Raw genomic sequence first — 24,258 nt, forward strand, 5'->3', positions numbered from 1 at the left:
GCAAGAGTGCTGGAGTGGGGTGCCATTGCCTTCTCCGAGTTGTACTGTACTACTGTGCTTTTCAAGGCTCAGTATTGTAAAATTTAAAAAGTCTTACTTTGTTGTGTTTTTTAATGTATTATTTATGTGAAAAGTATTATAAACCCATTACAGTACAGTACTATACAGTCAATTACGTTAGTTGGGTACCTCGGGCAACTTTGTTGGATTTAGGAATATGCTCCCAGAATGGCACTGGCCCGTGTAGTTTTTAAATGAGCGCAATGCTACTGAGAATCAAGGATACATTTTCCAGTCAAGATCACTGTTAGGTTTCCAGCCATCACAGGTATACACTACATATAAACACATAATGTTCATTACTGTAAAAATATACTCAACGCCCTACTTCCATTCTAAGTTGCTTCCTTATCTCTTGGCTTAACTCAACCAAACTCACAAAGAAGAGGAAATCAGGATTTTCACCTAATTTCCCTTCAATTAGCCTGCAATCTTTACACAGAGTTCAGTTTAAGAATGTGGGATTCCTTCACAGAAGGTGCACTGCCTTGCCTGAGTGCCACATGCAAAGCTGGGTGGAGGGCTGGAGCTGGGCATGGAGAAGTGGGAGGTGGGAGACTGTCATGCAGTGGAGGCTAGCAATTCTAACACTACAACAGCCCACGCACAACAGATCCACACACGAGTACATAAATAAAAGACAGCCCTAATTAATACATGATATCACTATTAAGGAGAAGGCAATGGCACCCCACTCCAGTACTCTTGCCTGGAAAATCCCACAGACAGAGGAGCCTGGTAGGCTGCAGTCCATGGGGTCGCCAAGAGTCGGACACGACTGAGCGACTTTACTTTCACTTTTCACTTTCATGCATTGGAGAAGGAAATGACAACCCACTCCAGTGTTCTTGCCTGGAGAATCCCAGGGACGGAGAATCCCAGGGACGGGGGAGCCTGGTGGGCTGCTGTCTATGGGGCCACAGAGTCAGGCATGACTGAAGTGACTTAGCAGCAGCAGCATCAATATTAAAAAGTTAAACGTTTGTCTTAGATTGAAACTAACTGCCCTGTCTTCCAACTGACAATACTAAATATAAACACACACACACACCAGTCATCAGTTCAGTTCAGTTGCTCAGTTGTGTCCGACTCTGCGACACCATGAATCGCAGCACGCCAGCCCTCCCTGTCCATCACCATCTCCCGGAGTTCACTCAGACTCACGTCCATCGAGTCAGTGATGCCATCCAGCCATCTCATCCTCTGTCGTCCCCTTCTCCTCCTGCCCCCAATCCCTCCCAGCATCAGAGTCTTTTCCAATGAGTCAACTCTTCGCATGAGGTGGCCAAAGTACTGGAGCTTCAGCTTTAGCATCATTCCTTCCAAAGAAATCCCAGGGCTGATCTCCTTCAGAATGGACTGGTTGGATCTCCTCGCAGTCCAAGGGACTCTCAAGAGTCTTCTCCAACACCACAGTTCAAAAGCATCAATTCTTCGGCGCTCAGCTTTCTTCACAGTCCAACTCTCACATCCATACATGACCACTGGAAAAACCATAGCCTTGACTAGACGGACCTTAGTCGGCAAAGTAATGTCTCTGCTTTTGAATATACTATCTAGGTTGGTCATAACTTTCCTTCCAAGGAGTAAGCGTCTTTTAATTTCATGGCTGCAGTCACCATCTGCAGTGATTTTGGAGCCCCCAAAAATAAAGTCTGACACTGTTTTCACTGTTTCCCCATCTATTTCCCATGAAGTGATGGGACTGGATACCATGATCTTCGTTTTCTGAATGTTGAGCTTTAAGCCAACTTTTTCACTCTCCACTTTCACTTTCATCAAGAGGCTTTTTAGCTCCTCTTCACTTTCTGCCATAAGGGTGGTGTCATCTGCATATCTGAGGTTATTGATATTTCTCCCAGCAATCTTGATTCCAGCTTGTGCTTCTTCCAGCCCAGTGTTTCTCATGATGTACTCTGCATATAAGTTAAATAAGCAAGGTGACAATATACAGCCTTGACGTACTCCTTTTCCTATATGGAACCAGTCTGTTGTTCCATGTCCAGTTCTAACTGTTGCTTCCTGACCTGCATACAGGTTTCTCAAGAGGCAGGTCAGGTGGTCTGGTATTCCCATCTCTTTCAGAATTTTCCACAGTTTCTTGTGATCCACACAGTCAAAGGCTTTGGCATAGTCAATAAAGCAGAAATAGATATTTTTCTGGAACTCTCTTGCTTTTTCCATGATTTAGCAGATGTTGGCAATTTGATCTCTGGTTCCTCTGCCTTTTATAAAACCAGCTTGAACATCAGGGAGTTCACGGTTCACGTATTGCTGAAGCCTGGCTTGGAGAATTTTGAGCATTACTTTACTAGCATGTGAGATGAGTGCAATTGTGCGGTAGTTTGAGCATTCTTTGGCATTGCCTTTCTTTGGGATTGGAATGAAAACTGACCTTTTCCAGTCCTGCGGCCACTGCTGAGTTTTCCAAATTTGCTGGCATATTGAGTGCAGCACTTTCACAGCATCATCTTCCAGGATTTGAAATAGCTCAACTGGAATTCCATCACCTCCACTAGCTTTGTTTGTAGTGATGCTTTCTAAGGCCCACTTGACTTTACTTTCCAAGATGTCTGGCTCTAGATTACTGATCACATCATCATGATTATCTGGGTCGTGAAGATCTTTTTTGTACAGTTCTTCTGTGTATTCTTGCCACCTCTTCTTATTATCTTCTGCTTCTGTTAGGTCCATACCATTTCTGTCCTTTAGGGAGCCCATCTTTGCATGAAATGTTCCCTTGGTATCTCTAATTTTCTTGAAGAGATCTCTAGTCGTTCCCATTCTGTTCTTTTCCTCTATTTCTTTGCACTGATCGCTGAAGAACCTTTCTTATCTCTTCTTGCTATTCTTTGGAACTCTGCATTCAGATGCTTACATCTTTCCTTTTCTCCTTTGCTTTTCGCCTCTCTTCTTTTCATAGCTATTTGTAAGGCCTCCCCAGACAGCCATTTTGCTTTTTTGCATTTCTTTTCCATGGGCATGGTCTTGATCCCTGTCTCCTGTACAATGTCACGAACCTCATTCCATAGTTCATCAGGCACTATCTATCAGATCTAGGCCCTTAAATCTATTTCTCACTTCCACTGTATAATCATAAGGGATTTGATTTAGGTCATACCTGAATGGTCTAGCAGTTTTCCCTACTTTCAATTTGAGTCTGAATTTGGCAATAAAGAGTTCATGATGTGAGCCACAGTCAGCTCCTGGTCTTGTTTTTGTTGACTGTATAGAGCTTCTCCATCTTTGGCTGCAAAGAATATAATCAATCTGATTTCGGTGTTGACCATCTGGTGATGTCCATGTGTAGAGTCTTCTCTTGTGTTGTTGGAAGAGGGTGTTTGCTATGACCAGTGCATTTTCTTGGCAAAACTCTATTAGTCTTTGCCCTGCTGCATTCCATATTCCAAGGCCAAATTTGCCTGTTACTCCAGGTGTTTCTTGACTTCCCACTTTTGCATTCCAGTCCCCTATAATGAAAAGGACATCTTTTTTGGCTGTTAGTTCTAAAAGGTCTTGTAGATCTTCATAGAACTGTTCAACTTCAGCTTCTTCAGCATTACTGGTTTGGGCATGGTGAATAAAAATAGCACCACTGTATTCATGGTGCTTAGAACAGTGTTTGGTATGGAGTAAGCACTCAATAAGATAAAACCTTGTGCCTAAGTAAAAAATTAAACATCTTGTATTCCAGAGAGCTTTCAGGTTAAATGATTAGTAGCCTGATAGAAAATATGCTTGAGACCTGTACGAGAAGGGAAAACAATGAACAGAAGGGAACAGCTCACTTATCACTTATAACTGAGCTTGTAAATGGTTACAGTGGCAAAATAGCATATTACTTTGGAGGAAGTTTAAATTCAGTCATCTTTTATATGATATTCATATATATCATTAGCTTCTTTTAAATGGGTGTCACTTCTAAGGCTGTGATAACATTCATTCTAGTAAGGGGAATGCCTGTTCAAACAAACAAACAAACTGACTTGTAATACTCTTCTGTACTATCAAGATCAGTAATACATCAAAATTTCAGATAACTGGCAAATATTCATTTAGGAAATTTTCACCTAATCATTTGATAGGTGTTCAGCAATACTAAGCCAAAGATAAACAGAAGCATCTAATATTCTGAAAACTGAGCCACAGGGGGAAAATATGAGTTTATCTCAATGTAAAACAGAATACTGATATAAGCCTGAAATATAACTAAGGTAAGCTGATCTTTTACGGGTAAAATGCTATGGATGGAGGGATAAATTGGGCTGCGTTGTAAATCTACACTTCATAGACCTGAGCAGAATCTAAGCTGATACTACTCCTGTATAGGACGGACATGTAATCGTATGAGACTTATTTTATTTAAAAGATAGCTTAAAACTCCCATGATAAAGTATTCAAAGTATAGACCTTTTGTATTTCTAGTCCTTATCAACTTTTTCCATGAAGATTAAGCAGAATGTCTTTATTCCAAAGCTAATTCTTCCTCTGTGTTTAAAAGCAATCTGCCCTTCAAGTACATTGGTCTTTGCATTAGTACACATTCTCAATTGCTCCAGAGTTACCGTAGCAACCATTGCTACTTTGGCCTTGTCTAGATTTTTGAGAGGAGAAAATGATGAGCCTAAATATTAGGGACCAGACTTCCCTGGCTGCCCAGTGGTTAACGCTCCATGTTCCCAGTGCAGGCGGTACAAGTTTGATCTTTGGTCTGGGAATTAAGATCCTGTATGCCTCGAGATGTGGCCAAAATAATAATGATAAATATTAAGGGCCAAATTTTCATAAAAATATCATACCACCAAAGCTTAAAACCAGAAAAAGTGTATATCCTGGAAGAATCATTGATAAATCTTCCCATTTAGGCTTAAGAAACTCAAAATTAAGATTTTCAAGGTTGGTAGTGCTTTAATCGCTCAGTCGTGTCTGACTCTTTGCAACCCCATGGATTGTAGCCTGCCAGGCTCCTCTGTCCATGGGATTTCCCAGGCAAAAATACTGGAGTGGGTTGCCATATCCTTCTTCAGGGGATCTTCCCCAGCCAGGGATTGAACCTGAGTCTCCTGCAATACAGGCAGTCTCCTGCATCGCAGGAGGATTCTTTACCTACTGAGCCAACTGGGAAGCCAGATGATATTTAACATACTCAAGGTACATTTTACAGATTCAAGGTTAAAATGTACTTTAAGTGTGCTAGTTATCTAAAACACAAATGGAAACAATCAGCCTCCTGCATGGCCCAATTCAGAAGGTACAGTGAACAGAAGGTGCTTGACAGTGTACACCCGCTGCCTCACTGGAGTCAAGACCAGGGTTGAGCAGAAGCCGAAGAGGACAGGGAGGCGCTCAGGGCTAAGGGGTCCACCCAGAGCTGCTCTGACACCCAACTCTGCCCATTTCTCCTCTGACCACAAAGGCAGAGGAAGCATTCAACCCCCAGTGGGCGCTTGTATTACACCAAGAACCGATTTCTGTAAAAACTCCAAATGCTAGGACACCACTCAGGGCTTTAAGAACTAACCAAATGCAAACACTAATACGAGGTAGTCTTTTTTTTTTTTTGATTTAATAAAGTTTTATTTTTCAAAATGTACAGCTGGTGGGACCTGTTCATGCATCTTCACCAGCTCACCTGTTCATGCATCTTCACCAGCAGCTGGGGCATCTCCACCCTTGGTGTTTCTGGTGTAAATCACTTGAGCTCTGTGCTTTGAAACCAGTTTAATAAGTCCTTTACTAAGGAGTTCCTGAAGGGCTGCTCTGGCCAGGGAACCACGAATCTTCAGTCTCTCAGAGACCACAGCTGGAGTTATAAGCTTATAGTTGGGAACTTCTTTACAGAGTTTGTCATATGTTGCTTTGTCAAACAAGACTAGGTTATTGAGCTTGTCCCGAACTTTGCCTTTGGACCACTTCTTCTTTTTGGCCTTGCCCCCAGATTTGTTCACTGGATCTTTGTCTTTCTTGGCCGATTTTCCGGCATCTTTCTTCTTCTTGTCGTCCTTGGGCGGCATAGCGAAGCCCGGAGAGCAGCTGCAACCACTGCCGCCTCGCTAAGATGTCGGACAAAAAGGAAGCCGAGGTAGTCTTTCTTACATGGAAGACTCTAAGATTTGTTTACTCCTTAATGCAACTAAGCTGTAGCAGAAGAAGTATTCTTTCCTTACCACACCACAGGGAATCAGAACCTATCACTAATGCAAAAGCATTTCAAACCTACTTCATATAGGGTTTTGTTGTAGACAGGGTCTTGTTGCACATGTCTCTGTGTGTATTTATTTAATAAATTTTTACACATCAAAAGGGCTCAAAATACTCCACAAAAAGATACTTACACAGGAAACACCATCATCTGGAGAACTGGGCTCTGAAAATTAGTTTTCTGGTCCCTTTGACCAGCAGCATGTTACCTTTCCTTACCTAAAGGAAAGGCAGGGATCCAAACAATTTTTAAAAATTTAAGAGCATAGGACTTCCCTTGTGGTTCAGTGGCTAAGACTCCACGCTCCCAATGCTGGGGACCCAAGTTCGACCGACTGGTCAGGGAATTAAGATTCCACATGCTACCACTTAAAGATTGCACGTGCCGCAACTAAGACTCAGTACAGCTAAACAGATATTAAAACAAAAATTAAGAGCACTTTATACCCACTCCAGTGTTCTTGCCTGGAGAATCCTGTGGACAGAGGAGCCTGGTGGGCTGCTATCTATGGGGTTGCACAGAGTCAGACCCTACTGAAGCGACTTAGCCTGCATGCACATGCCTGATACATGGATCCACTGCTTCCCAGAGTGGAGCAGAAGAGATGCCTACCAGGGGAGATGGGAGAATACTCTGGAAAGGAACAAATGTGCAGAGCTCAGAACTGGGAAGGAAAGCATCAAGCAGATGGAGGGAGACCAGTTAGTGCTGGAGCCACCCCTCCCCACCCGAGGGGCTTTCCAGAGCCAGGCTGACACCAGCCCCTCCCACATCTGTAAGGACAGCTGGGCTAGATTATTCCTATCAACCAAGGACATGTTGGCACCTGGCTGAAGCAACGCCCTGAAGCCTTCATAGCACATGAAATTACATGCTCCGCTCTGGAGTTTCTTTCTTTTAAACTAAGCTTACATTTAGGTTTTAAAGCAAGAAACCAACCAATGGAATATCTGGAATTGGAGCTGGAAGTCCTCTTAAACACCACACCTTCAACAAGAATCTGCTGGAAACCAGGTGTCCAATAGAGTGACGAAATAAGTAACCATGACCAACGAGATGGCCTCTGCCCTCAAAGAACTTGCACCCTGACATCCCAGTGTCAGGCAGGCGTCTCCCCTCCCCTCACACTGCAGCTCCCAGGTACTTTAATTAAGTAACCACAACACCAAAGCTTTTATTATTATTATTCCCTTGATCCTTGCCTATCCTGTGGCTCCTTCTGGCAGGCTTCTGGGGGGCTAAGGAGTTATCAATCTGGAGTCTTCTGCCTAACCCCTCAATTCCGCTCGGCAGGTAGGGGGTGGGGGTTGAGGTGGAGAAGAGGCATTGGGACAGGCATAAGAGGATATTAAGGCAGGGGCCTGAGAAGAGAAGGGCCCACCTATCACTATCTACAGGGCTGAAGCTGAAGCTCCAATACTTTGGCCACCTGATGCAAAGAACTGACTCACTGGAAAAGACCCTGATGCTGGGAAAAATTGAAGGCGGGAGGAGGGGACGACAGAGGATGAGATGGCTGGATGGCATCACCGACTCAATGGACCTGAGTCTGAGTAAGCTCCAGGAGTTAGTGATGGACAGGGAAGCCTGGTGTGCTGCAGTCCATGGGGTCACAAAGAGTCAGACATGACTGAGCGACTGAACTGGTACTGATTCAGGGCAGTAGGGGAGCTGAGCCTAAATGAGCTTGATTTCAGAAAATGTACTATCCTGCTACACTGCTCCAGGTGGCCAGGAGGAAACATGCAGCCTTTTATATGCACCTGACCTGAAGAAATCTGGTTTCCCTGCTGCCCAAGTTACCTATAGAAAGTGAAAGTGTTAGTCGCTCAGTCCTGTCTGAGTCTTTCGACCCCATTGACTGTAGCCTCCCAGGCTCCTCTGTCTGTGGGATTCTTCAGGCAAGAATCCTGGAGTGGGTTGTCATATCTCATAAGAATGATATTTAAAAACTGGATTTGCTCTGCCAACATTAGTATTTCCTCAATGGATGCTTTATTGTGAAAAAGTATAATTCACCAGATGTTTATTTCCAGGTTTAAAAAGCACTTTCCTAGTCTCCCGCTGCTATAAAAGAGGGGCCTGTATGTGGTACTGAGAATACTATTTACAGAAGGTAGATTCCACTGTGAGGCTGTCCAGACATAATCATCCATCCCCACACAAACTTATCCCACCTATATTTAGGCTAGATAGGAAGTAAATCTGCAAACAGCATCAATAAAATGCAGCTGAAGGCACACATTCTTTGGCTAATTAAGTTGGGATGCCTGATTCACAGCTGTTCCTACCCTTGAAAATATTTTGTAATAAACAATGGCATTTACCAGGTACTTTGTTCCGTGTTTCAACACTTCATAACTTACACCAATACAGTGCTTGACTTTCAGCCTGCTTTTCCCATCGTAACACTATGATGTAGGTGCGACTGGTAGCCGGGACCCATTTCACAAATAAGGAGCCTGAGACATTGAGAGTGTGCTTTGCTCAAGGTCACTCAGGTGCTAAGAGAACCAGGACTAATGAAAAGCCATCGACTCTCGTTCATACACTGAGAAGAACAAAGTCAGCATGTCACCTCCACAAATGACTTTCAGTTGAGGCCAAATTAAACATTGAGTCCGCTCATTTTATTTAGCTAATGCTGCTCTGATAACTAAGAGGCTATTTTCTGTTGCTTCTGCAGCTATACACAATGACTTGTCCTGTTAAAAAAAAATTTAGAAAATGTTGGCCTGGATAGAAAGACAGCATCCTTCCTGGCCTTTTTAACAGTAGAGACTTTGTTTCTATCTCCAGGTATTAAAATGTCAGTATTGGGACTATCTCTTGCATACTTCTTTTAACCTCTACCTCCTCCCTCCATCACCTTGTAATATTAAGCATTGTGGACAGGTCTTAATTTAACCCTAAAAATAAGGTGGCCAATTTTGTTACAGTCCATCATTAAGTTCTTCATTAAGTATGAGACAAGGACAAAAGTACCATGGATTTGCTGCCAACAGAGAGGCCTGTTGACTAACAGGTGACTTTCCAATCACCACCTTATCAGTGTCGATCTTGGTTACTTAACATCATGGGCAAAGCAAGAGACTGGAAGAAGCAGAGGCTGAAGTCAAGGGGCTGGGACATCACCCTTCTTCCTCCACCAGCTCTCCCCCTCACAGCTGTCGTGATATTATCCGCTCACTCTGGGAAACGGTGAGGCAGCTGCTGCTGCTGCTACTGCTAAGTCACTTCAGTCTGCACCGGGGCTAAAAGCACCAGAAAAGAATTCGTCGCATGCCACCAAGTATCCTTATAAGTATCCTGACAACTTCATTGCTGCTCTAAATGTGAATATGGGTTTGCAACAAAACGGAGGAATGTGGAGGTGAAGTAAGCCAGACAGAGAAAGACCAGTACTGCATAATATCACTTATGCGTGGAATCTGAAAAAAAAAAAAATATATATATATATATGTGTGTGTGTGTGTGTGTGTGTATATATATACAACAAACTAGTGAATCTAACAAAAAAAGACTTGCAGATAAAGAGAACAAACTAGTGATTAAGGGGAGAGAGGCAAGCTAGGGGAAGGCAATTAAGAAGCACCAACTATTGTGTATAAAACAAGTTACAAGGATGATTGTACACCATAGGGAATACAGGCAATATTTTATAAGCATAGAGTATATAACCTTTTACAACTGTGACTCACTATATAGTACACCTGTAACTCAGATAATATTGTACACCAACTATACTTCAATTTTTAAAATGGGAATGCAGGAAGGAAACCAAGGGAGAAAATGTCAAGTTCACTTCATTGGGGAATCCTCCATTGCTAAAGCTTTCCTTTGCTTCCATTGTACACAGCACACCTTTGCACCTTTTCCTGTCTTCACTTGTCATGGTCAGAAGTTCCTTCAGGACCCCCCCGCCCCCACACACTGACCTCCCTCCAAGGACTGAAGCACCAAGTGTACAGAGCTTGTCCTGTCTAATGTGGTGGCCCCAGGGCCACGTGTCTACGGAACATATGCCATGGAGCTAGTCTGAACTGAGATGTTGGGGAGAAGAAAGATAGTGATATATTTTATTAATACTTTGTACACTGATTGTATATTGAAATGATATTTTAGATATAGTTGGGTTAAATATGTTAAAGTTACTTTCACCTGTTTCCATTGATTTTTTAATGTGGGAACTAGAAACCCTGACCTTCTCCAACCCATCCCACCCCTGCCAGCCTCTGAGCCCATGTCCCCTTTGTTCTGTCTGTATCCAGCCTGGGAGGCACATCACAAACAAGAAAATAACACTCCATCTACCCCTTATTTATCATCTATCTGAGTCTCAAAGCCAACACACAGCTCCACACGACACGAATGAATTTATTTTGTCTGATGTAGCCGCTGGACTTCTAAGCAGGCCCATTTATCATTCATGTTTGCTGAACCTTTGCTAATTCATCCTCAAGTCTGCCTTGCTGGTGTGTTTTGGATGGTAGGCAGTGCTGATCCACAAAAGGTCTATTTCAATCTGTTGGTGCAGACTGCATCATCAGGGCTGGAGAGCTCTATCTGCACAGAGGCCTTTAAAACTCCCATCCCATCACCTCGTGAACACAGCGGCCACTACACAAACCACCTCAGGAGACAGAAAGGTGAGCAGCACCCCACCCCAGAGAATGCAGAACTGTGAAGAGGTGCGGCACATGAACAGATCAAACACAAGTGTCGCCACTGGGGAACCACCGTTTTCACGAAAAAATACCCAGGCACAGTCAACTGATGGGTGTTTCCCAAGGGGACCCATACAATTCAGAAATGCAAATCAATTATCACCAAGAACTATTTAACACAGAGAACTGGTGCCCCTCACAAGGCTCCTCCAGGCCAAATCACACTGGAGAAGAAACCCAAGGTGGGACTCCTGAAATCACTGCATCATTCACGCAGGTACACCAACCTCACCTCATCCTGTGCCTGGGGGGCTATTGAGAGCAAGAACATCTTCCTCGAGGAGTTTCCGGCTAGTTGGCAAAGCACTGCTGCTTAGTCACCATCAACTGTCAATCTGATGAGGGCAACTGGAGCTGGACCAGGACCCAAGGCAAACCCCAGGAGGGAAGGACTCCCCCGACGAAAGGCTTCAGGTGAGTCATTTGTCTGAGTTCTTCTAAGCAGTCCTCTTTATGCACACCCCCAATCTATTTTAGTCTAATTTATACATACTCCTTTACTCCAGTTCTCTGGAACTCTCAACCTGTTATAAAAACGTTAATTCTCCTATAGCCTCAACTTTCTGTTTACACCTTCCCCACTACTTGTCTTAATGACCACGTGGCTTTGCCTTCACAGTACCACTTCTCATAAACCAGGGATGTTGCTGTTCTTCAGTCACTAAGCCGTGTCCCACTCTTTGTGACCCCATGGACAGCAGACGGCGGTTCCCCAAATTTCCTTAACTCGCAGGACTGAGAAAGGGAGGGTCATTCATTACCATTCCTGCTGAACCTGCTTCCAGGCCATGTCCATCATCTCTGTTTATAAGACCTCTCCCCCAACCTCATTCCTCAACTCTTCTCCCTCCTAATCCAGGACTTTCCTTTCTTGATACCATCACTGTGTACCTCCCACAGCCACCTCTGCTTGGAGGCTTTAAGAAGGTGGATGATCTTGGAAACACCCAAAGCCACAGTTCAGAGACTTCCTCCTCTACCTAAGTATTTCACCGCCATTCTACTTACACTGCACACAAGCCCCACCACACCTTGGAGCTTATCACTACCCAGAAACACTCCACCTTTAAGAGGTGGACTTCCAAACCTCTGGTTGTGGCTTTCTGTTTACCTACTTCTCCACTTCCTGATTCTTTTAGGTTCTGCCTTTCATTCCCCAGGTGGTACTCAGTTCAGTTCAGTGGCTCAGTCGTGTCCAACTCTTTGCGACCCCATGGACTGGCGAGTTTCCCTGTCCATCACCAACTCCTGGAGCTTGCTCAAACTCATGTCCATCGAGTCAGTGATGCCATCCAACCATCTCATCCTCTGTTGTCCCCTTCTCCTCCTGCCTTCAGTCTTTCCCAGCATCAGGGTCTCTACCAATGAGTCAGTTCTTTGCATCAGGTGGCCAAAGTATTGGAGTTTCTGCTTCAGTCCTTCCAATTAATATTTCAGGACTTATTTTCTTTAGGATTGACTGCTTTGATCTCCTTGCAGTCCAAGGGACCACTCAAGAGTCTTCTCCAACACCACAGTTCAAAAGCATCAATCCTAAGCCACTCATCCTCTTTATGATCCAACTCTCACATCCATACATGACCACTGGAAAATCCATAGCTTTGACTAGATGGACCTTTGTTGGAAAAGTAATGTCTCTGCTTCTGAATATGCTGTCTAGGTTGGTCATAGCTTTTCTTCCAAGGGTGGCGCTAGTGGTAAAAAAACAACCTGCCAGCACAGGAGATACAAGGCACGTGGGTTCGATCCCTGGGTCGGGAAGATCCCCTGGAGAAGGAAATGGCTGCCTACTCCAGTGTTCCTGCCCAGAGAATCCTATGGACAGAGGAGCCTGGCGGGCTACAGTCCTCGGGGTCGCAAAGAGCTGGACAGATCGGAGGGACTGACACTCTCACTTTCTTCATTCTCATCAGAGATGGTTCTGTGACTCTTGCTAACTGCCCTCCGTTTTACCCATGCTGCCTTCATGAGCCTCCCTGATGAGCTGGGACCTCAAGGCCACCCAATGTCAATGATGCTCACATGGACCCTGAGGTCCCTCTTTCTATGCCTTGCTCAGAACCAACATGCCAGTCCTTGAGCCTAGTTACCCCGTCCATTTTCTCTCATCTTGGAAAACTTCCCAGTAACACGCTGATTGGTTCTCTGGGGAAAATGGAGAACTTCAGTTGGCTCCTCAAAACTGCCCAGGCTTTCTCTCCAACCCTGGCTGATGCACGATCACTTTCTCTATAGCAGCTGTTTTTACTCCACTATTCTCCCAACCGTCTCACATCAGCAGATGACAACCCCCAATACACTTCCTCTTCCCATCTGATCAGAGGAAAGGATGTCCATGTTCTTTACATCTGGGCAGGGCTGGGAAAGCTGGAGCTGCTTTGGCCAGAGATCAGAGCGTAATCCTGGAACCTCAGTGCACATCAACCTTACTTGAGTGATTTGGTTTTCTTAATCTGTTGTGTAAATTATTTGTTTATTTATTGAAGAATAGTTGATTTACAGTGCTTCAGGTGTACAGCAAAGTGATTCCATACACACACACACACACACACACACACACACACACACACACACACATATATATATTCTTTTTCAGAGTCTTTTCCAAACCTGAGTGGTTTGTTAAAATGCAGACTCCACGGATGGATTTACAGGGCCTGGAGCAAACCTCAGAAGCCTGAATTTACACGCATACCTCTGTGACCCCAATGTAAGTGGTAACTGAATTTAGAATCACTGTCCAAACTCATTCTCTCACTCAGATGATGGAGCTGCCTCCACTTTCACCCTGTGAAATGCCAGAAGCAGGAACAGCTAGATATTACAAATTATTTGAAGGGAAAAAAAAATCAATCAACACTTAAGCCAAGCAAGACTGAAAGAGGAGAGTATGGAAATAGACAAGAACTGTGAATTCTTGAATTCATATTCTAGCACCTAAACAGGTTCAAGTTTCTTAGCAAAAATGAAAGATATATGACAAAAATATACACACAGCTAATTCCCCCATACTAAGAATTCAATGTTTCACTAAAAAAAACCTGAATTTACCAAACAACAAGTTTAATATTCATTTTTATTTCCATGTATTTCACCACTGAACTTTCAATGAATACTTTTTCTGATTAACATGACTTAGAATCATGGGAGAAAAGAGTTGTCAACAGCCAGGAGATCTTTATACTAATCTCAAATCTGCCATTAATTCTACCATAGAATAGGGAGTTGACAAACTTCTCTGCACCTCAGGGTCCCTGTATACAAAATCAGGATTTGCACTCTTGGAAGAAAACAAAAGTGTTCAGACCCAAAAGGCAATGGAAGACTGTCTTAGAAATGCAAGAAGAAAAAAAAAATCATTCTGTAACAAGCTTGTGCAGTTATTTGGCCCCCACGGGCCTTGCTTGGAGTCCCTCTGTCTCTTGAATGATGACACTGTTCTCTGACTTTTGAGCGTCACAGCATGAGGCAGCCTCGGGTGGGGAGGTTCATACAGGAAGAAGAGACCTCAGTGGTGTTGGCTCTTCATACCTTTTGATGTCTCAACAAAAAAAGCAAAGCATTCTTTCAAACCAGTCAAAACAGTGGCAGAACCAAGACGACGACTGATGAGTTGAATGTAGAATCCAGACATAACCAAGAAGAAAGATGCATCAAACTATCCTGAGTGAGAATAAAATCTACACCATCGAAAAGTGTAAATTCCTACTAAGACTTTAAGAAGACTGATAGAAGAGAGACAGAGAAAAGTAAAGGACGAAGGGGTGGAGACCACTAGGTCAATTCTTCCCAGAACAGAGGACTAGCAGTAGTCACAGCTAAAACAAGCAAGCCACCAACAGAAAAGGGAAAAGAAGAGAAAGAGAAAGGAAAACACAGAGACAATGGCTATACTTTGATAATTCTACCCAAACTCAGATAGTGAGAAGTGATCGAGAGTGAGAACAAAGTCAGTCCACATAGAACCTAGAAACCAAGATCACACAAACCAAAGTTTTGAACTTGCAGTGAAGACACGATCAAAACACATTAAGAAATAAAGACATGAGACAGTGTTCGTTTTTTTAAGCACACAGGTTTTGAAGTCAGACAGATCTGAACTGGAATACAGCTTATGTCGCCAGCTGATCACGACCTTAGAAAAATTACTTAAGTTCTTCCAGGGCTCAGTTTCTCCATCTATAAAATGGGGATAACCCTGTGTAAACTGAGTGCTCCGGGCACCATGCCTGGTGACTGGACACTCCGTGTGATAACCCCTGCAGTAAGGAATGTTTGAGACCATGGAGAATTCCAGATACCTCCCAGCTTTCCAACTTCAAAAGCCTGAGAACCAAATGTGAACTCTGGGATCAGATGTCAGTTGCTAAACTTCCCCTTGTCTGGAGAAGATTCATATTGATTATTTGTATTTAAAAAATACCCGTGCTCTGAGAAAGTATCCTTTCATTTGTCAGATCACACCTGACTGGCACCTTTCCAAGATATACCTAAGGCTAGAACACAAAAGATGTGAAATTAAAAGCAAAAAAGTCTCCCAGCTCTAGGTCCCAACCCTGGGCTTGGCTGATAGCAACCACACAATGCATCCTGCTGAGTCAGATAAGCCTACATCTGCCCCAAGGCATTTGACCTCCAAGCTCCTCTGATCCCTAAATCCAGTCACATGTCAAAGCCTTCGGCTTCTCCCTTTACAACCTTAAAGTCTGTGCCTCCAACTCCAGCTCCACATTTCCTGGACACCGCCCAGCTGAACCTCAGCCCCCGAGTCTCCAGCGCCAGCTCCACACCCTGGTAGGCAGGGTTGCCTTTACCCTGACTCCTCCGGTTCCATTCCGGTGTTGGTTGCTCTGTTGTGGCCGACTCTTTGTGACCCCACGGACTGTGGCCCGCCAGGATCCTCTGTCCACGGACTTCTCCAGACAAGAACACTGGAGTGGGTTGCCATTTCCTTCTTCAGAGGACCCTCCCGACCCAGGGATAGAACCCGTGTCTCCTGCGTTGCAAGCAGATTCGTTACCGTCTGAGCCACCAGGGAGCTTCCACGCGTGTGTATCAATCGCTCAGTCGTGCCCGACTCTCTGTGATCCCGTGGCCACAAAGACCACGGCTCCTCGGTCCGTGGGATCTTCCCGGCAAGGATACTGGAGTGGCTGGCCATTTCCTTCTCCAGGGAGGGAGCTTCCACGGAGACATCCTACTGAGCCTCAGTGTCTCCCAGGCTACCCCTGACGACCCCCTTCTTCTCACAGGTTACTCCCTCTCTCTACCTCTAGGATGTGCCTTGGTGGGACCAGTCCTGGCCTACCAGAAAGGTCCTGAGTCTCTCCAGCCTGATTTCTGAGGTCAGCTGGTTAGAAAGCAGCCCCAGACAGATCAGTCCTCAGAGGCAGGCCCTCCCCTCCTAGAAGACAGACCCTGAAAAGGGCCCCTACTCTCAATGCAGCTGCTCCTGCCCCCAGCTCCCATCCCACTAGCCTGCCAACCACTGCATGGAGCAACTTCATCTTGTCCCCCTGGACAGTGGAGGTGAGGGTAAAGCCAGGGAGAGAATGAGGAGGATGAAGGAGGAAGGAAGAATTACCATAGAAACATAAAAGCTATTTATGGTTTGAAAATACAATTAAGAATTCCTTAAAATTTCATTAACATTCTGTATAGAGCAGCAATATGTCTCTTAATAAGCTGATTACCAAGAAAGATCCTGCCCTCCCAATTCCAAGTTCCTATTAGCTTTGCTTATGAACACAGTCATGGACAGCATCCTTAGGAATAAAGAAAGTAAGGTCCAAAAGTGCAGAGGAAGTCCAGGGGATTCTCTAAAGCATCTCTAGTCCAAAGATTCTTTTTCTTAAAGTCAGTTCAGTTCAGTCACTCAGCCGTGTCTGACTCTTTGTGACCCCTTGGGCTGCATCACGCCAGGCTCTCCTGCCCATCACCAACCTTCGGAGCTTGCTTTCTTAAAGTATGTAATCATAAATACTCAAGAGTGAAGCAAGCGCCTACTCAAGGCTCTCTCTTGCTTCAACAGTTGCAACATTTCTCCTTTCAGAGCTGATTCTCCAGCTCACGACTAGGTAAGGCCAGCACTAGAGGCTTGATCTAATCCATGAGGTGTCCTTTTGGTATCTGAGTTGTAAGCACTGACACAAAAGGAATCACACCCGTGTTTTGTTTCCTTTCCAGGGCACACACAAAACTGTCCCAGACTCGCTAATACAAAGAACAGCTTAGCTCACAGAAAGAGCTCTTTGAAGATAATATTTCTAAACAAGCCCATCACAGAGGCAAGGCTTTTTTGCTTTGTTTATTTTCAGAGGTAAGACAGAAAAAGTAAGCACGGCAAAAGATTTGTATGCATTTTTCTCTTTTCCTTAAAAAAGGAATATCATATTTCAGGAACTTTTCTTGGGAAACAAAATAGCAGCCCCATTCATAACTACTTGCTCAACTGCAATTTGCAAACTCCCCTTTCCATTTCTTGCCAAGATTCCCTCTCCGTTTCCTGACCTTCATAACAGCTCCAGCTGAATTTCCTTCCTCAATCCCCAAAGAGAATCTACCATCTTAAATTTTGCACAGTTGTCCTAAAAAACTAAAGAACTGAAGTTTATAAAATAGACTTATTTTCAAATATATTCAAATGTATTTTGCAGAGATTAACATGAAATCTACTCAGCAGTATTCTTTTGGAAAAGCAACTCCTTTAAACAGTGAGATGTTCTGGCACCAGAGAGAATCTTTCAAAGCCTGTGCATGTCTGCACAACCCCACGCCAGCAAAATTCACATAGCAAAGAAGCTATCAAGTTAGCTTTTAGGGCTTACCTAAAAAGAAAACCTAAAAATCCATATAATATTATTTAATATGGTAGAGGAATGTACAGCTTAGTTTAAAATGGCTCACAATTCCCCAAAATCAAAGCATAAATCATCTTGGTACCATAATCATTTAGACCAAATCATCATCTAAGTCCCAACTCGGTTTCTGACAGTAACAAAATCTATCCTCCCCCTCCAAAGTACCCTTTCTGGGGTCAGTTTCAAAAGGCTATGCACATACCCTGGAGAAGGCAGCGTCTAAGGGGCCCCCCAGTGATCTTCACCTTCTTGAATTCATCCATCTGTGTAATCCTTCCCCTCACTGAACACAAGATGGATTTAGTAACTTGATTCTAATGAATAAAATACAGCAAACTTCAGGCCGTCATTTCTGAGAACAGGTTACAAGACTGGTTTCCACTGTACATGCCCTTTCTGGCTCATTCACTCTGATGGAAGCTAGTGCCAGGCTAGCTGCCCTAGGGAGGGCCCGGAGGGCAAGGGAAGCCTCTGGCCAAAGCACAGGAGGACTAGGTGAATGCCGTCGAAACAACCTGTGTGCTTGGAAGAGGGTCTGCCCTGCTAGAATCCTAAGAGGACCACAGGGACCCAGAATCAGGGGACCCAGGAAGCTCTGCAGATTCCCGACTCCCAAAAGTTGTGAGATAAGGCCGTTTCTGGCAGTCCAGTGGTAAAAAGTCGGTACTTACACTACAAGGGGCACAGGTTCCATCCTCTGGTGAGGGAAATGACATCCCACATGCTCCCAAATGCAGCCCGACACACACAAAATGCAGATAACTATTTGCTGTTCTAACTCACCAGGTTTAAGAGTAATCTGTTGCACAGTCATGGATAGCTAATGCATATGCCAGACATCTGCCTCCTGACACAAGTTAGGGTTAGCTCTCCAAGACATCATCTAAATCCTTTAGCCTGTACAGAAACATAGCTCCTGGAGTGAAGAGCCACTTCATAAAGGAATCATCTCTCTTTTTTGAGATATGCTCTAAAAATATGTCTTTCATTTTCCCTTCACTGCCATTAATATTAGTCATTTAAACTTGTCTCAAAATACTAATAACTTCTTAAACTTTTGAGTTTAACTTCTTAAACTTAAGAAATCTATATGTACAGACTTCAGAATTTTATAAACTATGAGCAAAAATTTAAGCCACACACAATCATTTTAATACACAAGCTATTCTTCCTCTCTTCATTCATTCATTGAAAAATACCCTCTACCCTTTTCTGGATATCTTCTAGTTTACTGTGGTGGCATTTAATTAACTAGAATTGCTAGCCTTTTAACTTAGTAGGAGCTTCCCAGGTGGTGCTAATGGTAAAGGACTTGTCTGTCAGTGCAGGAGGTCTAAGAGACTTGGGTTCGATCCCTGTTTTGGGAAGATCTCCTGGACGAGGGCACAGCCACCCACTCCAGTATTCTTGCCTGGGGAATCCCAGGGACAGAGAAGCCTGGCGGGCTACAGTCCATGGGGGTCACACAGAGTCAGACACAACTGAGCAACTTGGCACGCAGGCACACATAATTCAGCAGGTCACATATAGGGCAGGAAGAATTTGTACCATCTGATTGTAATAGAGAATTTTCCACTAAGACAAATACCAAATTTGACCTCCAGGTTGGCAGTCTAGCCAATCATCTATAATCCTATCTACCATGAATCTAATTCATACCTTACTTGTTACCTCTAGGAGAACTAAAACATACAGGAAATAGAATACAATCAACCCTCATCAGTTACAAAAATTCAGTGCTGGGCACTAAGTAATTCATTCAAATATGGAGGAGACACAATGTCACTGAGAGCTTGTAACTGGGTTATTAGGTTCAGATGGGGATGTCAGAGAAGGATTTCCTGAAAAGAGTGAGCTGCCACGGTGACTCAGTCAGGAAAGAACCAGCCTGCAATGCAGGAGACCCAGGTTCAATCCCTGAGTTGGGAAGATCCCCTGGAGAAAGAAATGGCAACCCACTCCAGTAGTCTTGCCTGGGAAATCCCATGGACAGAGGAGCCTGGCAGGCCACAGTCCATGGCGTCGCAAGAATCGGACATGACTTAGCAACTAAACCAACAACCACCACCATCTGAAGACAGAGCAGAGTCTCACTCGATAAAGAAGAGGAAACAGGATCAACACAGTGCAAACATCCTGGGTAGGACAGAACGCTGAAATGAAAGGGGGTGAGTGCAGCTGGAAGATACAGCAATAGGGAATGGGCCCACGATGAAACAGGAGATGCATAACGACTGGACTATGCAGAGCCTATGAGTCCCCAGAGGAGTTTGGTTTCATCCTCAGAGTATTCAGAAACCACTAGAAGGTTTTAAACTAATCAGAATTTTGAAAAGATTCATCTGATAAAGGACTGAAGCAACCAAAGGAGTGGGGAAACCAATCAGACACCACCACAGTAATCTAGCAAGTGATGCTGGAAGCCTGCAGTGGAATGATGGTGGAATAGAGACATGAATACATGAGGCGGATTTAGGAGGATGGGGGCTAAATATGGGGAGATACCTATGCACTCACAAAGAGAGATGAATACCCCAAACGTAAATGAAGGACAGAATTTTAAACCCGTGAGTAAAAGCTTTAACCTCACAGCAGTGAGCTTTTTTCGAGTAAATGTTATTAGTTTGTTTGAGCTCCCATCTCCCAAAGTGACCCTATTCTGCCTGTTTGTACACAATGGATGCTTCAAAGAAAAATCTGAAAAATGAATAGTGTTTAGACATCTCATGTGTGTTTGGAGTACCTTCTATGTGCATTTTATCTGCTAAATACCATTTAATTGTATTTCACAGTTTTCTAAGGACCTCTCCAAGCCAGGCAGAGCAAGGGAACTTTTCTTTAACAAGAGCTTTAATGCAATACAATTTACATACATTTGACTCTTTCAGTTGACTAAAAACAGTCCAGTGGTTTTTAGTACACTCACAGCATTGTGCAACCATCGCCACAATCAATCTTAGAAGATTTCAGTCCTGGCCAAAAAGAAACTCACACCATGAGCATCACTCCCCAAACCCCTCAACCCTGCCAGCCCTAGGCAACCACAAGTCACCTTCTGTCTCTATGGATGTGCCTGTGCTAGACATTTCATACAAGTGGAATCACAGCAATGTATGTGGCCCTTTGTGTCTAGCTTCTTTCATTCAGCAAAGTCTTGAGGTCCACCCATGCTGTAAATATGTAGCAATACTTCATTCTTTGTTTTTGAAGACTACTGTTTTAGGTTCACAGCAAAACTGAGGGGAAGGTACTGAGATTTCCCACATATCCCCTGCCCCCAGACACGCCCCAGGCCTCTCACAGTATCACCATCCCCCCCCACTGCGTGGAACATTCACTCTAATTGATGAACCTATATTGACAATCAGGCTTCCCTGGTAGCTCAGTTGGTAAAGAATCCGCCTGCAATGCAGGAGACCCCGCTTCAATTCCTGGGTTGGGAGGATCCCCTGGAGAAGGGATAGGCTCCCCACTCCAGTATTCTTGGGCTGCCCTGGCGGCTCAGCTGGTAAAGAACCTGCCCGCAATGTGGGAGACCTGGGCTCAGTCTCTGGGTTGGGAAGATCCCCTGGAGAAGGGAAAGGCTACCCACTCCAGTACTCTGGCCTGGAGAATTCCATGGACTGTCTATCCATGGGGTCGCAAAGAGCTGGACACGACTGAGTGACTTTCACTTTCATATTGACAATCACCCGAGTTCATATCCACAAAATAACCTATACTGACAACCACCCAAAGTTCACAGTAACATTAAAGTTCACTCTTGTTTCTATACATTCTATGGCTTTGGACAAACACATCCTGACACTCATCTACCATTGTGGTATCTCACAGAGTATTCCTACTGTCCTAAAAAGTCCTCTGTGCTCCCATACTCATCTTCCTGATATTTTTACTGTCTCCACAGTTCTGCCTTCTCCAGAATATCATATACATGGAGTCATATAGTATGTAGATTTTTTAGATAAGCACTTTTCACATCATAATATGCATGTAAAGCTCCTCTGACACTTTTCATGGCTTGATCATTTATTTCTTTTTAGTGCTGAATAATATTCTGCTTGGATGTACCAAGGTTCATATATCCATTTACCAACTTAACATCATGGTTGCTTCCAAGTTGTGGCTATTAAGAAAAAAGCTTCTATATACATCCCTGTGTAGCGTTCTGTGTGAACAGAGCCTTCACTCCACTGGGTAAACAGAAGGAGCACAATTGCTGGATGATATGGTAAGAATTTATTTTATTTTATTGGGCTCCAAAATCACCACAGATGGTAACTGCAGCCATGAAATTAAAAGACACTTACTCCTTGGAAGAAAAGCTATGACAAACCTAGATAGCATATTAAAAAGCAAAGACATCACTTTGCCAACAAAGGTCTGGATAGTCAAAGCTAGACATACGTTTCCAGGAGTCATGTATGGATGTGAGAGTTGGACCATAAAGAAGGCTGAGAGCCAAAGAATTGATGCTTTTGAACTGTGGTGTTGGAGAAGACTCTTGAGAGTCCCTTGGACTGCAAGGAGATCAAACGAGTCATCCTAAAGGAAATCAGTCCTGAATATTCATTGGAAGGACTGACGCTGAAGCTCCAATACTTTGGCCACCTGATGCAAAGAGCGGATTCATTGGGAAAGGCCCTGGTGCTGGGAAAGATTGAGGGCAGGAGGACAAGCGGACAACAGAGGATGAGATGGTTTCTATGGCATCACCAACTCAACGGACATGAGTTTGAGCAAACGCTAGGAGATGGTGAAGGACAGGGAAGCCTGGCATGCTGCAGTCCATGGGGTCACAGAGTGTTGGACATGACTTAGCAACTGAACAACAACAAATGGTGAGAATGTTTAGTTTTGCAAGAAACTGTCTTCCAAAGTGGCTGCACCATTTTGCGTTTCCACAAACAAGAGTTCTTGGCATTCCACATCTTTGGCAACATTTGGTGTTGTCGGTGTTCAGATTCTGGCCATTCTGGTAGGTGTGTAGGGGTGTTCTGTTGTTTTATTTTTCATTTCCCTGATGACATCTCATGTGGAGCACCTTTTCCTATGTGTATTTGCCATCTGTGTATCTTCCCTGGTGAGGTGTCATCTAATGTCTTTCGCCCTTTATTATTCAGGTTGTTTTCTGATTGTTGGGCTTGAAGAGTTCTTTATGTATCTTTGATAACATTCCTTTATCAGGTATGTCTTTTGCAGATACTTTCTCCCAGTCTGTGACTTGTCTTCTCATTCTATTTACAATGTCTGTTGTTGAGCAGAAACTTTTATATTTAATGAATTTAAAATTAAATTCATTTTTACCAGCTTACCAATGCTTTCTTTCATGGATCATGACATTGGTGCTGTGTCTTAAAAGCCTTTGCCATACTCAAGTTCATCTAGGTTTTCTCCTTTATCATCTTCTCAGAGTTTTACAGTTTTGCATTTTACACGCACATCTGATCCATTTGCGGAGAAGGCAATGGCACCCCACTCCAGTACTCTTGCCTGGAAACTCCCATGGATGGAGGAGCCTGGTAGGCTGTAGTCCATGGGGTCGTGAAGAGTCAGATACAACTGAGCAACTTCCCTTTCACTTTTCACTTTCATGCATTGGAAAAGGAAATGGCAACCCAACTCTAGCACTCTTGCCTGGAGAATCCCAGAGATGGTGGAACCTGGTGGGCTGCCGCCTATGGGGTCGCACAGAGTCGGACACGACTGAAGCGACTTAGCATCAGCAGCAGCTGCTGATCCATCTGAGCCCACTTCTGTGAAGCACGCAAAGTCTGTGTCTAGACGCACCGCCTGTATGTGGATGTCCAGTTGTCCCAGCACCATGTGTTGAAAAGACCATCTTTGCTCCACTGTGGTGGTTTGCTCCTTTGTCAAAGTTCATGTGACTGTATCTACAAGGGTATATGTCTGTGCTCTCGGTCCTTTCCCTCTGATCTATTCGCCCATTTTTTTCACCAGTGCCACACTGTCTTGATTATTGCAGCTTTACATTAAGTTTGAAGTCAGGTAGCATCATTCCTCCAACTTTGTACTCCTTCAATATTGTGTTGGCTATTTAGATCTTTTGCTTCTCCCTGTAAACTTTAGAACCTGGTTGTTGATATCCACAAAATAACTTTCAGGGATTTTGAGTAGGACTGCATTGTATCTATAGATCAAGTTGGGAAGAACTACCTTGACAATATTGAATCTTCCTATCCATGAATATGGACTATCAGTTTATTTAGTTCTTTGATTTCATTCATCAGACTTTTGTGATTTTCCTCATATAAATCTTGTATATATTTTGCTAAATTTATACCTAAACATAAAGCTATGACCAACCTAGACATCATATTAAAAAGAAGAGACATTACTTTGCTGACAAAGGTCTGTCTAGTCAAAGCTATGTTTTTTCCAGTAGTCG

The 24,258-nt window shown here is 43.8% G+C and overlaps 2 protein-coding genes across 2 annotated transcripts in view; both read right to left on the reverse strand.

The window, feature by feature from the left end:
* LOC120860949 (ras GTPase-activating-like protein IQGAP2) overlaps window positions 1-24,258 on the reverse strand; it is a 309,525-nt gene that overhangs the window by 232,064 nt on the left and 53,203 nt on the right. The gene's annotated exons all lie outside the window — the stretch shown is intronic.
* On the reverse strand, window positions 5,693-6,140 carry LOC120860956 (40S ribosomal protein S25). The gene has a single exon (XM_040236666.1). The coding sequence runs from the start codon at window positions 6,072-6,074 to the stop codon at window positions 5,697-5,699; it is 378 nt and encodes a 125-aa protein (XP_040092600.1). The 5' UTR covers window positions 6,075-6,140; the 3' UTR covers window positions 5,693-5,696.

The sequence above is a fragment of the Oryx dammah genome, unplaced genomic scaffold (assembly GCF_014754425.2).
Source record: "Oryx dammah isolate SB20612 unplaced genomic scaffold, SCBI_Odam_1.1 HiC_scaffold_11210, whole genome shotgun sequence".
NCBI lineage: Eukaryota > Metazoa > Chordata > Mammalia > Artiodactyla > Bovidae > Oryx > Oryx dammah.